Below are 16,061 nucleotides of genomic sequence, written 5' to 3'. Positions count from 1 at the left end.
CCAAAACCTCCGGTCAAAAGTGCCATTCCGGCCAAACCATGGCTGCTGCTGATGAAGCAGCAGGCTTTGGAGGATGATTAGTCACTGTCCTAAGAGAAGGACGGGCCCTGGCCTAGAGGATACGTCCAGTTTGGGCTTTCTGTCTGAATCTGTCCAGCTTTTGCCGTGAGCGAACTCAGGGCTAAGGAGCTCGGAAACCAAACTCTTCTTTCGACGCTACCAGCCTACAGCACCTTGCCTACTGTAGCCGAAAGAATGGCAATGCTGCATAAAGTTCGTCTGGAAATTCACTATGCCAATGACTTTCCTCCTGAACGTTGTGGATTTGCGAAATCGGATCATCACCATCATCATTAAGACAGAGAAGATGCTCTTTGACACTGCTTTGCCACGGTATAGCTTTTAGGTTCCTTAACATATTGCTCCATTCTAAAGTAGTTGACGTTCAAGTTTCTCAAAACCATTTTTTTCTTTAACCAAATATAACATATGATAGCGTGAGCTAATATATATATATTAGAAAGGGATCTTGCTCTGTTAGGTAGGTCCCTTGGGTTAGGGTAGTAGACGACAGCACAGACGACATGTTGCCATGCGCGCCTCGACCTTGTTTTGGTTAGTTGATTGTATTAAACAACGATCTGCTTCCTATTATATTTCCTTGCCTATATGTACTGAGACTTGCTCTCAATAATCAATCATTCCCCTATTTCACTGTCTCAAAGCACATAACTAGTATTGTTATATAAATCTCTGAATCTGTTTTAGTAATAAACTTTTCTAATAATACAAATATTGTTAATATTTCTACAAATCCAGTTTAAAATAAGAAAGCTCGACCGTTATTAAATACCATAGCGTCAACTGATTCGGCCTGGAGGGAGTACCACGAATTATTACATTTTCTTCGATGTCCCATTGCACGCTTAGATTTGCCAAATGGACGCATTCATGTTCGGAGATTTTGCCACAGACACGGTTCCGTTACAGCACAGGCATTTGCAGGAACAATCCATACAAGGCTTCTTATGGGGGCACCAACTACAGCCAACAAAACCTTGGATTACCGCACCAGACTAACTTAAGCAGCTACAAGCATTCTTCTTCAATACCCATAACTGGATCCTGGCAATCTACCACTTTTTTCTGACGGTATATGGCTTCTCCTTCGAGCTCTTTGCACAAACACTGAGCTGCCGATATGTACAGTTTAGCTCAACATCTAAAGGCTGTAGTGCAAATAGATATATCAGAAGTCGATTTGATCATGAGTGTAGTGAACTTCAACTCTGGTAGAGAATGCTAACTAACGACGAAACAGAAAAAATGCGCCAAAGCTGACAGCAAGGACATCACAGGGATTTTCTTTGAGCTATCTGACAAGGAAACAGTGTTTCTGGAGAATATCAAGGCTATAAAACCAAAGCTATGAGCCCCGGTACTACAGCAACCAAGTTTCAAGCAACGACTACTTGTAACTTTTGTTATTTTGCAAGAGGGTTACCAAACAATATTCAGTACCAGAAATCAGAAATCTAATATTATAGATTGAAAATACAAAGGCATATGGGCCTCACCTTGGCAAGACGAGGCAGACATTCAAGTCTGCCAGACACTTAGTCCTTCTGATAAAAAGAGAGAACTAGGTCTGTATGTACTGAGAACAACTGGGTGTCCACAAAAAGCTGGCAACAAAAAAGATACAATGTACATGAGTCTGTAGAGTGGATATGGGCTTGAGAGCTATAGGATTTGAGCATGACAAAACTTGATCCCCAAAGAAGATACAACTGAATCAGGAAAAGAAAAGAGCAGTAGAGCACCTGGCATTGACAATGTTATTTACATATTTCTTGCTTGGGTGTCAGTGTCACTAACATAACTTATTCTATGGAAAACCAAACACACCTTTAAAGACAAAGGAAAGAATGTAATTTAGTACCTTCATAAAAGGCCTATCCCGGCTTGGGAAAGAACCAATAAAGCTCTCTTTTAAAAGTAAGGAAACCTATGCAAAGAAAAAGAGTCAACAACCAGCATTCTACAACTGTATAAGCATGTCAAAAAGTATACCTAGTGATGCTATACAACATCACAGTTTTTACATCCCACAAAAACTGTACTGTGGTATGGCATCCAAAGTTCATATCAAAAAAGGTATCCTCAGCCCATACTAGTAATTCACATTTATATAGAAAAAGAACTAAATCATCCAGGACAGAATCTTAGCAAAGGCAGGAGAACAAACCTTGTCATTGTTAGATTGCACATTGGTAATTGTATGAGATCTCAAGTTCGAGCATAGTGTGTCAAGGTAGTCTCTAAGCACTGCCAAGAAACCTTTAGCCCCTTCCACCTGCATGCTTAAAAGGTTAGATACATAGAGAGAAGAAACAGAGTAGACACACTTTAGAGTCTTGACTGTATAAAACCACATAATGTTTTACTGGCCCAAAATGTTATATAACTGCAATGAAAACAGGCTGCCTTGACTAACTCTAAATTTTCTTGGAAAATAGTAGACATAAGCTTATGGGTCCTATACTTGCAAGTGAAAGGAAAAAGGAAAAACAACGTAGATAATTTATATGCTCATTCGATCACTCACACAGAAGTTAATAAAAAGCCGAAGGCAGCAAAAGGATAATCACAAGAATATTACACTGTTTATTTATACAATTGGAAAAAAAGATGGAGAAAATTGGATAGATCATGAAGGACAAGTAGATAGCCAATACACAACCTGGGCATCTGTGCATTCATAAACAGGGCGTTTTCTTGCAAGATAACTTTCGCCAACAAGTATTGAATGATACGGGCGCAAGGCAGAAAGCAACTCTCTGTGCTGTGGTAGTTGTGGGACTGAAGAGGACTTAATCTGGACACCACAAAGAATTTATGTGTCAGCAACCCTTAACATCCAGTGATCAATCATGCTACAGCAATATTCTTAAAAGGCAATTAAATGGCTGAGAACAGAATGAGAATTCAGAGAACATGAGTTAAAGTGCTACTCAGAAACGTTATGCACCAGAACTGTGTCTGTTCATCATTTTGAATTATCAGAGTTTATTTCAACTAGGGAAACTTAAGAATACTACCAATCCCAGTATACAAATTCAGTACCAGTACAAAGTCCAGAGTTAGACCTATTTCTTCACCATTTACAGTAACTAAAACCTATATGTAGTCACACACATAATTGAACTCCAGAAAGTGACATGGCAATGAGTCTGTGTACCTGATTCCTGTTGGCATCAATGACTACGGCATTTGTTAGCCGGTTGAGCACATCAGATGTCTTGTTTTGTACGCCCACCTAATGATGACAACAGCAGTTAATTCTTCATGGGATATGTACATAAACTCAGTGAAATAGAGAGCGATGAGACAAAACATAATCACATGCGGAGTATTTATATCCTCCCTAAATGCCATCCTCCCAAATGCCCCCCGTCCCACCCCACCCCACCCAACACTCACCCAAAAACACAGGCTCACACCACATTGGTCAAAGCAAATAATATCAACAAGATCAAGAACTCACTATGTATGGAACTGGGGCATCCAGAAAATCCATCATGTCATTAGGCAAAACCTGGAAAGCAATGATGAAACAGAATACATGAATCAATGGTGATTGACATGAAGGCCAAATTTGACAAAATACAAAAAATGGAAGTACCGTCATGAGGAGACTCTGCCACTGATACGGTCGTATTAGAGGTAAGATGGACAAAACTGAAGCCGATAACATTCCCTAATAGATTGAAATTGCTTGAGAACGTTAGGGCAAATTTTCAATGGCTTCATCAGCAGACACAGCAAAAATCTTCAAAAACTATATGATTTTATAGATAGACTCATGAAGAGGCATTAATAAATGAAAACGAAATTGAACAAGCAGTCAAACTAGAAGAAAACGAAATAGGATGCTTGAAAGTACCAAATCGATAAGGCTTGGAACCATACCAGATTAGAACAGACAATAACAATCTGTTTCTCCAGGAGTGCGGCAGCAAAAAGTGTCATTACCTGCCAAAACTATTGCTTTAGAAATCGTACAACAATGTAATATAGCTTTATATAATCTACGTTTTTTTTATCCGAAACAGATAAAGCACATGCCCAACAATGTTAATTCTAGATCACTGATCACATTAAAAAAAAGACAAAATGATCCTGTACAAGGTACTACTACATATTTTTATTGCAATACTTTTTTCTTTTCTTTTGACGACAGTAGAAAGAAATGGCTCTGCTTGCTTGGGCTCGGGGCTCTGCACTCTACCAGCAATCAGTTGATGGGAAATATGCGCGACTTCAGTTGACAAAAACAAACAAGATAGCGCTAACGCCCGTCGAGAAATTTTGTTTGTTCGTCTTCTAAAAGGCCCACTGACCTGCCGGTGAAAAGCCAGTTACAAAATAAATAATAAGACGTAGGTAGTGCAAAAGTACCGAAACAACTGAAGCCTACATCCCACTACGTCTTGGTTTCCCCTTCCTATGAACCTTGACTGCTCTGCTGTAATGGCCCTCTAGGGGCACCATATATCTTTCTTCTTAATATAATGATGCGCAGTTCTCCTGAACTTTCGAGAAAAAAAGGGTCTTACCTTGAAGTCAATAGGTAGGGTCAACTATAATAAAGTGGAAGGGCCACTATCTAAGTTATTAGTGGGCTGGTTTGAACTATTCATTTACTGAATCAAGCGAAGCTGTGTGTGTAACAAGACTATAGGTCACCAAGGCCTAGAAGTACAAATGGCCGCCCTAACGGCCACTCTCAAATTCACTACTTGAGTGACGAAAGTCACTTAGCTTCTTTAATAGGGCTTGCCAAAGAACCCCTCCAAGGCACCGGGTAAGAGGAAGAACATAGAGCAAAGGGTCTCCTCTCTGTCTGCTCTTTCCGCAGCATGTAGAGATCCAATTGGGCTTATAGTTTAAGTGATTGAAACTTACCGCTCATAACAGTGATATTATAGGTTCGAGCCCCACTAAGCCGATATGACCTGCTTAATCAATGACTCCGGTAGTCATCTAAACCACTCTCTCAGATAGCCCACAGCCTCTCTTCTGGATGCCAAAGAAGATTTGATCAACGTACAATGTTTGCCTTCTTGTGATAAAGAGGGTTCTTAATTGTGTTCTCAGTGCAAAAGGAGTATTTGAGAAGGTTCAGTGAGTGAGTCTAAAGAGAGAGAAGATCAGTAAAGCAATCCTGCAGCAGTTCGGGAGTCAGCTTTGGGATTTGCCTGATCGACCCCTACCAGTGTATTAATATACAAAAATGATGATTGACATTCGCATGTACAATTTACCGGTTCTTCCTCGAGAATTGAGACCCATTATTTATAGTTCTTTGAATAAAGTAGTGGAAATGCACCATGTTACAACAATCATAAGAGCAAAAAGAAAAAAAAGGAAAAAGTTATGTAGTAACAACATTACTAGCTTGCCCTTAGAACACAACAAACAAAAACTGATGGAGCTAATGCAATTGCCAATGTATTTTGCTGAAGTCCATTTTTACAGACTTGTACATTAAATAAAAATGCAAAATATGTTGCAAATTATTTGCACCAGCGACCCAAAACTTTTAAAAAGGACAAGGTTGATTTACTGGACATGAAAACTTGTACATTTGAAAGATATTGTTTTCCTTCTAACAACAGTATCAAAGCAAGAGTGATAAAACAACTAATGAGTTGCTAAAAAAAATTACGTCATTTAGAATGATATGATACTTACATGTTCCAACCTGAGGCATCCACAAATGGATGCCACTGCCCATGTGGACAAAGCAGTCGATTCCTCCTCAGCAAAGAGTGCATTGCGCATCTAGAAAACGGATGTAACATTAAGGCATACTAGTCTTATATTTCAAGACGCTAACGCTATATATCATAGCTTAATCACAGTCCAATCCCATAATGTGGCTATGCATCAACATACCTCAGCAACCTCTAAGCTTGTATCACGTGACCTAAGCTCAATAGTAGAACCAGCAATGTGAAGAACTGTTTCACCAGGCCGGTGAAAACTCAAAGAATGCAAATGCTCCAAGGGATGAAAAGCAAGTGTTGAACCCCTAGCAGGACACTGTAACTGGTAGTATTGACAGACAACTTGCAAAGAACCATATTTTTTTGCCTGGATAAAACATTTAAGTTAAAAAACAAAGCCACCAAAAAAGGAAAATGAAAGCAGTTGTGCATGAGTTCATGCATAAACCTTAGCCCACTGCAGTATGTTGTTGTGTTTAACTAAGTCTCCATCACCAATGGAAGATGGCTCCTCTGAATCCGATTCTTGGGTGTCAAAATTTCTGCCTTCAGAAGGAGAACCCTGTGAACTGCAGCAAAAGATGGTAACTATTTTGTGACTCTAATCAGACACTGGTGTTCGTGTATAGTAAGTGCTACAAATGATGATTGTGTTTAGCTGTGGTCAACAGTCAACATCAAAAGTAAAGTAAAAGGAGTGAGGAAAAAGACAAAACATTTATCAAATCTCCGTTCGAACAATATGCTTGGCGGGTGGAGAAGTATATTGGTACCGATATACAAGAATAAGGGAGATATTCAAAGTTGTACCAATTACCGGAGAATTCAGTTGATGAGACATACTATGAAGCTATGGGAGAAAATTATTGAGCATCGTCTAAGAGGAATAACGACGAGTTCTATGAACCAATTTGGTTTCATACCCAGAAGGTCAACCATGGAAGCCAATTTCTTAATCTGACAAGTGGATGTAGTAGAATAGGGAGCTGAAAGGCCCTACATATGACTTTCATCGACTTAGAGAAGGCTCATGGTAAAATAGCAAGACATGTTATATGGTCATGGCGGGCTTTGGACAAACATAAAGTTCTAACGAAGTACATTGGACTTATTAAGGACATATACAACAATATTGTGATAAGTGTTCGAATAAGTGATGGAGACACAGATGACTTCCCAATTAGAACAGAATTGCATCAAGGGTCAGCTCTAAGCCCTTATCTTTTTGCCTTGGTGATGGATGACATCACAAGGAACATACAAGGGGATATCCCTTGATGCATGCTTTCTATGGATGGTTTAATGTTAGCTGATAAAAGTTGGGCAGAAATAAATAGGAAACTGGAGTTGGCGGGAGACTGTAGAGTCCAAACTCCAAAGGTTTTAAACTCAGTAAAACTAAAACCAAATATATGTGACTTCGGCACTACTACACATGAGGAAGGAGATGTTAGTTTGGAAAGTCAATTATTGTCTAGGAAGGATACCTTTCGATATTTACAATCAATGCTACAGAGAGATGGAAGATATTAGCCATGGAATCAAAGCATTGTAGATGAAGTGGCGTCAAGCATCTGACATTCTATGTGACAAGAGGGTACCATATAGAAGCTAAAAGGCAAGTTTTATAAGATGACGATTAGCCTTGCTTTGTTGGATGGTGCAAAATGTTGGTCTATAAAAAGACATGTTCAACACATAAATATTGCGGAAATGTGTGTTACGTTGGATTTGTGGTCATACAAAAAAGGATTAAGTGCGGAATGATGATATATGTGATAGGCTAGGGGTAACACCGATTGAAGAAAAGTGTATCCAACACCGAGATGGTTTGGACATGTCCAATGGAGAACTTCAGAGGCACCAATGTATAGTGGGATCCTAAGACGTGATAGTAGTGGGAAGAGAGGCAGGAGAAGGCGGAAGTTGACATGAAAAAATGCAGTAAAAGGTGACTTGAAAGGATGAGATATTCCCAAAAATTTAGCCTTGAATGGGAGTGCATGGAAAACAGTTATCTACATGTCTGAACCTTGACCTGCGGCTTCCGTTGGGTTAAAGCTCCAGCCTACCCCCAAGGCTTTATTGTTACTGTTGTTGTATTTACCACAAACATGAATGAAAAAATAAACTCATACATGATAAGTTTCTCGTGCGTCACCTGCAACATACTAAGACTGATTTATGGGTATAACATACCTTGGAGATGATTCACAATCTTCACAAAGGCGAGATCGCATAAGTGGTAAAATAGTATCTATAATGAAGAGATCAAGCTCCTCATCATCCACATTTTCCTTCGGGGAATCATCACAGTTCCTTGCACCAGATTCATCCGGGATACTTGGTGCAGAATGAAGTTCATGGTGCTTAACTCCAGACTGATCAGATGATGTATCTTCTGGAACAAAATGATCAGACACTTCGGAAGCATCAGAACAAGTGACTATTTCTCTTTTAAAATTACTCTGTTCTTCACAAGAACTATTTTGCTGTTGTTCTTTAGAAACAAAGTCAAGCTGGTTTTCTCTACACCCAGAACTGCTGTCAGTATCAGACAGCTCCGTTGACGAAACTCCATTGCTAGATTCAGATGATTTATCCACATCAGTTGTGTTGCTATCTAAATAATGTTTCTGTGCTGTAACTGCAGTTCCTTCACAGATATCGTTCTCACAGGATTCCTCAAGCGATAAGGAAGTTAGCATGCTAACACCATCTGTGAGCCATTCAAGACGTTCTTCCATAAGAATACTGCACAAGAAAATAGTATATATATATCAATAGTGGGACTGATAGGATCAAAACTTCCAGGATTAGCACACAACTCTATGCAACTAAAAGAAATTATACAACTCGTTCGCTGCAGCTACTGCTTACAGCTACGGCTGCAGCTGTTCGCTGTAGCTACTACTGCAGCAGAACTGCTGTTCGCTGCAGCTACCGCTGCAAAAAGGGCTTCAGAACAGCTTTATAAGCGTCAGCTGTCAGTGTACTGCACACTAGCCTAAAGCTAAATATAAACACAATGTAGATCCATAAAGGTGTCAGAATTCAGATACAATGAATAGGGTAAGTCAATAAGCAATATGATGATTTCACAAAAATGTACCTCTGCAACACCCCAAAATGTAGTTCAAAGAATGGAAGCCTGGATAGGATGCAATAACACCGGGGCGTAGTTATCACATATCGACTCCGGCGTGGAAAGACGGGTTTTTCATTCATGAGCATCGATACCAACTTTGATGGTCTCTGTACGATCTCTTCAACAAGCACACAGCATCCATATAATGCAGAGTTATCAGCCACCTGCAATCTCTCAATCATGAGCCACCTGGTACAGCAAAAGGATGCAATAGAATAAGATATGTGTATACCTGTAGGCGGAACACAAATGATTGGTTGCTTTCTTTAAGCTGTTCCTGAAATGGATAATAATAATAAAGATTATAAGACTTGCACACAGAAAAGACCAGATGATGGCTTCTTGCAGGTAGAACTAATGAGATAGAGAAGTTCGATGGCAGACGAAGTAAATCAACTGAGATTTTGAATTAATATGGTCTCAGAGGTAAATAATGAATTTATCAGGTAAAGAAATATATACTGATTGAAGCGAAACAAAGTCAAACATAGCTGAGTAACAGTCACCTGTCCCAGGAGAATTTCATTCAGCTCACTGAACGAAGGAGTACGTTCGACAGCATGAACCTAGTAGACAAATATAAACATCGGTAAATTGTCCAATACCTTAACAAGAAAGTAAAACTAAAAACATGTTAGACAGGAACTAAACAGACTCTTTGACTTCGCTAGTTCCTGGTACTGTTTTGTCTGATCCTGAAAGCATATAGCAATACACTGCCAATAGCTACTTCATACAGATTAAAAAAAAAGAACACTGAAAGCATGATCCCATTTATCGTGTTCAATAACTATCAGAAAACACCATAAGCACATTTATGTTCATTGATCAATCTTTACATCAACACCTGAAAGCATGATCCCATCTATCGTGTTCAATAACTATCAGAAAACACCATAAGCACATTTATGCTCATTGATCAATCTTTACATCCTCAAAAAGTTTTCGCATTTCTGTATAATCACAATATTTTACTAGTTCTTTTTTTACTCCTAAGCACTAATATGTCGATGACTGCTATTATGTCACTCCTTGCCTTACATATGGTAACCTTAACCAGATGGCAAACTCTAATATAATAACTGAAACAAACTATTTGGAGGGAACACAGGTAACATAGGTATGCTACATAAATTTGGTCCGGGAATCACTCAATACTTGTAGCCTGTAGGCCATGAGAAACATGAAATCCAAACTGCTAAACGCATGCAGGATATACAGGAGAAATGGAAGCTGCATCAAAGATCCAAAAGCAAAATGCATAATCTTTATTTAACAAACAACACCTGATGTGTGTGTTTCTATTAATATAGAAGAAGAAAATATAATACCATGGCCCAAAGAGACCATAATCAGGCAACTAAAAAGAAAAAACAACAACAAAGAGTGTGTTGCATGCAGGTAACTGCACCATCCACCACACTTCCAAACGCAGGAAGGAAGCCTAGCACTGAACTGGACGCCGCTCTGCATAATCATCCACCGCTGGGCCAAAACGAAGGAGACGCAAGCGCCCCACGTGTTTCCAACAATGCCGAGCCACACACCACAACATAGACTCCCGGATGCCAGCTTGCCAAAGAGTGCACAAGCCACATACCACAACATGGACTCACAGATGCCAGGTCACCAGAGGGGGGGGAGAGAGTAAGGATCCACTTCTCTCTGACACAAACGCACCGTCGCTGAGACAACCAAAAGCACCACCACCGTGGATGCACAGACGGCAAGGTGGAAAGGTGACTGGAACGAGACCCCACTAAGATGACACCACCATGGAGAATGCAACGCCAAGAAAGACGACACCACTGCCCACCCAAGAAACCTGGACAGCACCAAGGGCTTGTATAAACTCAATTCCTTCCAATATGTATGGATCGAAGGCGTTTGATATGTTTCCAAACAAGCCCCAAGGGGGATGGTGGTGTCTCTGTCTCATCGACGTCCCTAAAGGAGAAACTCAGCACTCACAAGCATTGCCAACCTGGACACCATCACTGCCTTGCTGCCACAGAAACAACTCCAACTATGGAATCCACCGCCACCAAACAAACAACCCAGCACGCTGTCGCCACTACACCACTGCAACTGAAAGTTGCAGCCAACAAGCATGGCAACCAATACCACACCACCACACACTGCCGACCTCAACGCCACGACAGCCTCACGCACGGCTCTCTCTGCCACCGTCATGCCACCACAAGCAGACACCTTCACCGGCACACTCTTCACATCGCTCCAGCCACCACTGATGTGGCCATCACCCACATCATAGCCATGTGCCACAGCACCAGCCATACCAGTGACCCCCACAACCGCAGCCATAAAACCGCCTCAGCACACTAGACTGCGCCCCCATGTCAATACACCCGCTGACACTGCGGCCGAAGAAACGGATGGAACCGGACGCCAGCACAATGGATCCACCCTTCCGCAGCGAGGATGTGGCCCACCATGCCACTGACACCTTCCAGGTCACTGGGGTGGGGACAAGCTCTCCCCATCGAACAGCCAGCTGCAAAGACCCCGCCACCACCATCCTCGCGGACCTTCAGCAGCTCCCTTAGGCAAGGGTGAGACAAGAAATGAAAGGCGGCTGGATGGGTGGCAGCACGTTTGTCACTGCATTGTCTGGTGCCCCCGTCGAACTTTTCTTTTTCACTCCATTCTGTTAAGCACCCTTTTTAGGGAATCTATAGCTGGCCTAAATACTCAGGGTGGGCATACAGCCCAATGCATAAAGATGGATAAATGCAAGTAGTACTAGGTGGTAAGAGCTCATATGTTCCAAGAACAAGAAAGGAAGACCTGAAAACTAATTAAACTCTTGTCATCACAAAGGATCAAAACTGAAGTTAATGCATACCTGTACACCTCCGGGAAGGCAGAAAGAGAGGGTATCCTTGTACTTGAGTGGAAGAGGCTTCTCTGGAGGGTATGCAAAAAGAACCTAAGGGAAAACAAATAAAATCAACAGAAGGATTTGTTTTTTGATAACCAACGGTACGCAGGTCCCTGCCACAATGTATTACTCAACAGATCAAACAACATGAACCAGTATATAAGATGAATGATAACCTGTGGTTCCAAATTTGTTATTGCGTGAACTTGGTGGTGACTATTGCCAAATAAATTTTTTGATCTTTTTCCATCTTCATCATTTCTCCCTAATGCAATGTTTTCCAGCTCCTGGATATCTGCGTGAGGTGGAAGCCCAACAATCACTATGCTCTCGAACAGATGTGATGGTTCTCTGATGCACCTATCACCCTGTTCCAAGAAACAACTTTGAGAGGTATGTACACCAAACACAACAACATAGACATTCAAGACTAAATATTGTGTCATGCAACTGTAATCATCCCATATGAACTCATCATAGAGTAAGAGAGTAGAGAAAATAGCATCCCCATAGTTATTGCAAAGTTTAAGCGCTGTGATAATAAAAGAGAATGAATAAACTCCAATTTCCACATCATTTAAAAAATTAATATCAAAATGGGGTCTAGTTTAACCATGTTTCACTCTTTTCTAGTAAATAGAACAGCAGGGGTGTTAGAAGTAATCTTGTCACATAGGCATATTAGTGTTAGACATGCTATAGGCCTGGATGGTTCTTGGATCATGAGATAGCTACATGAAGACAGCAGCTCTGAAGTTTCCAGTACTAGGTAGTAGCTAGTTGAGTTAGTCAACTTGAAGGTTACCACTGCAGGAAGCAACAAGCAAATTGCTGTGGTGAAAAAATAGAGCAAAATAACTTTTACTTCTAATAACTGTAACAGCTGATTGCTTAGCAAGCAAGTAGAGTAATGTGAGCTGTGTACTACCAGGTCTGTTCCTGTAGCAGTACTGTAATAGTCATCCGATCCTGAAAGTCATACAAAAGGGGCAGGATATGGCGCAAGGTCATCCAAACATGTACAGATTCTACCCAAACATATCCTACAGATCATTTCTAGGATAAAGATTTCCTGTCCTGCAGACAACTGATCAATTTCAGAGCACAAGGTACCACTTCAACTCGCATGGAGAGTCACGACAGCAGCAGTGATGGAGCTTTCACTGAACAGTTCAAAATTTTGAGAGGCACATACAGAGAACATCTGTATCCTCTCTAGCCATGTTCTTCCTTCTCTTGTCTCACTTTTTTCCTTCTACCAGAAGCTTGTTCCCGATGTATCTCTGATCCTGATCTAATCCCCATGCCTGCTATGAATTCCAATCTTCTAAAGGTTGTAACCTGAACCTCAGATATGTTACACGTGTTCTGCTTATGGATTAGGGGTTGGGAATTGGGGTTGCTAACACAGGAAAACGTCGTGTAGGAGAGAGTTTGGGATATAGAAAAGAGAGAGCTTGGTTGTGAACATCAAGCTAGTGTATAGTGTCTAGTAAGCCTGTGTGTATATATATACCATAGCTTGGTAGTGAAGATCAAGTGAGGTGTGTAAGCTTGTTGTAGGAAGCTATAAGATTAGTACAGTGCAAACTTGTGTTACTAACTTACTAGCTAGTTGTGTGGTTGTAAGAGAGAAACAAAGTTATTTTGTTTCCAACAAGGGCTTCCCATCAATCAATCCCAGCTTACAGCTCTGACTAGTAAATTTAGTTATTTTGCTTGTGTAAAACAACAAACAGACAATGAATGCTACATAGGTAGAGTGAGATACACACCAATGACTTCATCTGGTACCTCGACCACTGCCGCTTTTGCGTTGTAAGGACTTCCGGATTGTAAGTTCCTGACAGGTCTGGTGCGGACGAAAACCCTTTCATGATTTTCGAAAAATGCTGCTGAAGCTTCTGCATTGGGCTGCCACTCTCATCTTTGGATGAATACACTACAGATGTCCGTGCAGACTGTGCAGTGGCAGCCGAGGCCGCAGCGATAAACGCTCTTGCAACCTCTTCGGTTGTTTGAATGAGGTTTGATGTGTTGAATTTAATACCCTCTGACCCATCATTCTTGTCCACCATCCTAAATGCCTGGTAATCATGCAAGCACGGAGATTGCTATTTCAGTGGTGTGATCGAGAGAGCAGATGGTAGTCATTATTTGTTAGTCACACAACAATAGGAAACATGAAGTAGTAGCACGAAAAACTTCCAAGGTCACGTTCATGTTCCAGTTATAGCATCTATCCAACAAGCAAATTGTAAGCCATTCTATCAATGTCCGCTTTGGGTCACCTAATTCCAATCATATAAAACTCCTGCCATCCACAGAACCTTAGATGTTCACTTCTACTAAAAAAACACCAAAACATGGCAGCTAAAACGGGTAACGAACAGCATGAAACAAACTAGTGTCTCAATCTAATATGCAGCCATAAAGCCACCTAACAACCAACTGCATGTACTTTGCTAAACTAAAAGGACCCCCCACTGAGCACACATCCCACTTTTCTGAGAGAATCACACAAGAGCGATGGCGGAATCTTAAAAGCGACAGCAAATCAAACGAAAGCACATAATTCTACACTAATATCAGATTTCCCGTCGCGGAGTGACAGGGACCAGCTCTTGTGGAGAACTGGAGTCTGGAGATGCCTATTCACAGTTTCGCACGCCGCTCCCAAAGGGGAAAAAAGTTATAACGAAGTCCACACACATGGATGTCGAAATACTGTGTCAGAATTGCTAGTTGACTACTCCAAAATCCATCAATCCAGTGTTCACGCGGGTGAGGGAAATCCGCGCACTCCAACCCACCAGATGCCTCAAAAAAATTACCAGCGGCGGCCGGGTAAGCAGGAATCGAATCTAGGCCAGCAGAAGAAGAAGAAAATCGGCAAAACCACCAAGAACAAATCGCTCACCAGTGGTTCCCGCGGCGGAGATGGGCTCGACGCTTCGCCCCGCGCTGATGTCTTCCTCCTGCTGCGTGCGGCGGCGCCCAAATACGACCCGGGACCGGGATCAGGACCAGCCGGCGGATGCGATGGCCTCCTCCCTCCCTCTCCCTCTCCCTCTCCCTCTCTCCCCTATCTTCTCTTCTCCCTCTGTTTTTCCCCAGTTTAATGCTTCGATTAACTATGGCGATTCGTTATGAATCGCGCAGATTTCGTTGGGTTTGGACAGGAGAGGAGAGATTTCGAAAGCGAGTTTTTCCCGTGGCGGAGTGGGACTCTGCTGGAACTGGGGCTCGATCTGCTGCCACTGCGCGTGGGCTCGGCTCGGCCGGTCCAGTATCGCGGGGCCCAGCGATGAGGAAGCAGGGTTCTAGTTGAGTTGACCCGGACTCTGTGGCCTCCTGTGTGGGCGGGTGCTCTCCGCGCCGCGCCTTGCGACGCGTGGCCAGCTGTGAGTGGAGCCAGCAGCGTCCCCTTCTACGTTTTTCTCTGGCTACGCTGTACACGGCGGCTGCCAGGCAGGCACCAGACATGTTTTTTTTAATGTAAATTTGCTGGGATTTTTGTTCCTAGCTTATTGAATTTTGATCCGAATAGTTTACTGATTGTTTAGGCTTTTTTATTAGCTTGTCAGTCAGGCATAGAAATACGCAGGAAGAGCCCTCACCTCTCAGGCTCTCAGTGACGTACGTATAGGTATTAGGCAGTGTTCAACTAGCCTTGTTCCAGCAAACAACTTTGTTGTCTTTTGTTCACTCTGATACCCAGCAATCGATTTTTTTTGTCTTTTGCTCACTGCTTGATTAAGATAATACGGCATTGGTTTTCCAGTCGTTTTCTGCTTGGCTCCTACCGAGCATGTCATTAGGACACTAGCGGTGGTTTGCGTTCTGGAAAGATGCCCAGTATATGCATGCTTATGGTCGAGAGATTATTCGTGTTCCTATGTGCATAGAAAGTTATTTCTGTGATATTTTGTGCAGTCCATCGAGGAATTTTTATAGTGATCCATCATACACTAAAATCCAAGTGAGGACCCGATCGGCCAATGGAATGGAGTAGGCAGAAATCAAAGCGATCGTTGCTGTCACTTTTTTCACTAGAACGATGGATTGGCCTGTAATCAAGGATCCATCCATGGATACGTCAAATCGAGCTTCTGCGTTTTGACCTAATTAGTGCTGCCGTTTATTCTGGATACGAGGAGGCCAGCCAGATCTCTCGCCACAAGTCCTTTACTATTGCTACTACTACGCCACAAGTACA

General features: G+C 41.9%; 1 protein-coding gene across 4 annotated transcripts; it reads right to left on the bottom strand.

The window, feature by feature from the left end:
- Nucleotides 1-722: 722 nt before the first annotated feature.
- On the bottom strand, nt 723-15,376 carry LOC100216636 (uncharacterized). Of its 4 annotated transcripts, none has more exons than XR_004857523.1 (20): nt 14,763-15,376; nt 13,618-13,929; nt 12,019-12,210; nt 11,807-11,890; nt 9,447-9,506; nt 9,173-9,217; nt 8,905-9,104; nt 7,992-8,546; nt 6,241-6,361; nt 5,962-6,159; nt 5,758-5,847; nt 3,973-4,035; nt 3,686-3,760; nt 3,548-3,598; nt 3,242-3,319; nt 2,744-2,878; nt 2,249-2,356; nt 1,824-1,908; nt 1,578-1,685; nt 723-1,229 (listed from the first exon to the last, which is right to left on the bottom strand). XR_004857523.1 is itself a non-coding variant. In XM_008678435.4 (20 exons), exons 2-19 carry the CDS (start codon nt 13,918-13,920, stop codon nt 1,617-1,619), a joined length of 2,493 nt encoding a protein of 830 aa, XP_008676657.1. In that variant the 5' UTR covers nt 13,921-13,929; nt 14,763-15,376; the 3' UTR covers nt 723-1,229; nt 1,578-1,616. The 4 variants fall into 4 exon arrangements, 3 of the variants coding, with proteins under 3 accessions (XP_008676657.1, NP_001346995.1, XP_008676659.1); XM_008678435.4 differs by lacking the exon at nt 1,824-1,908 and adding an exon at nt 1,943-2,008; NM_001360066.1 differs by lacking the exon at nt 1,824-1,908 and adding an exon at nt 1,943-2,008 and having other exon boundaries at nt 1,046-1,193; nt 14,763-14,895.
- Nucleotides 15,377-16,061: the final 685 nt, after the last annotated feature.

Source organism: Zea mays, chromosome 4 (assembly GCF_902167145.1).
Source record: "Zea mays cultivar B73 chromosome 4, Zm-B73-REFERENCE-NAM-5.0, whole genome shotgun sequence".
Classification (NCBI taxonomy): domain Eukaryota; kingdom Viridiplantae; phylum Streptophyta; class Magnoliopsida; order Poales; family Poaceae; genus Zea; species Zea mays.
This window is presented reverse-complemented; position numbering and strand designations above follow the sequence as displayed.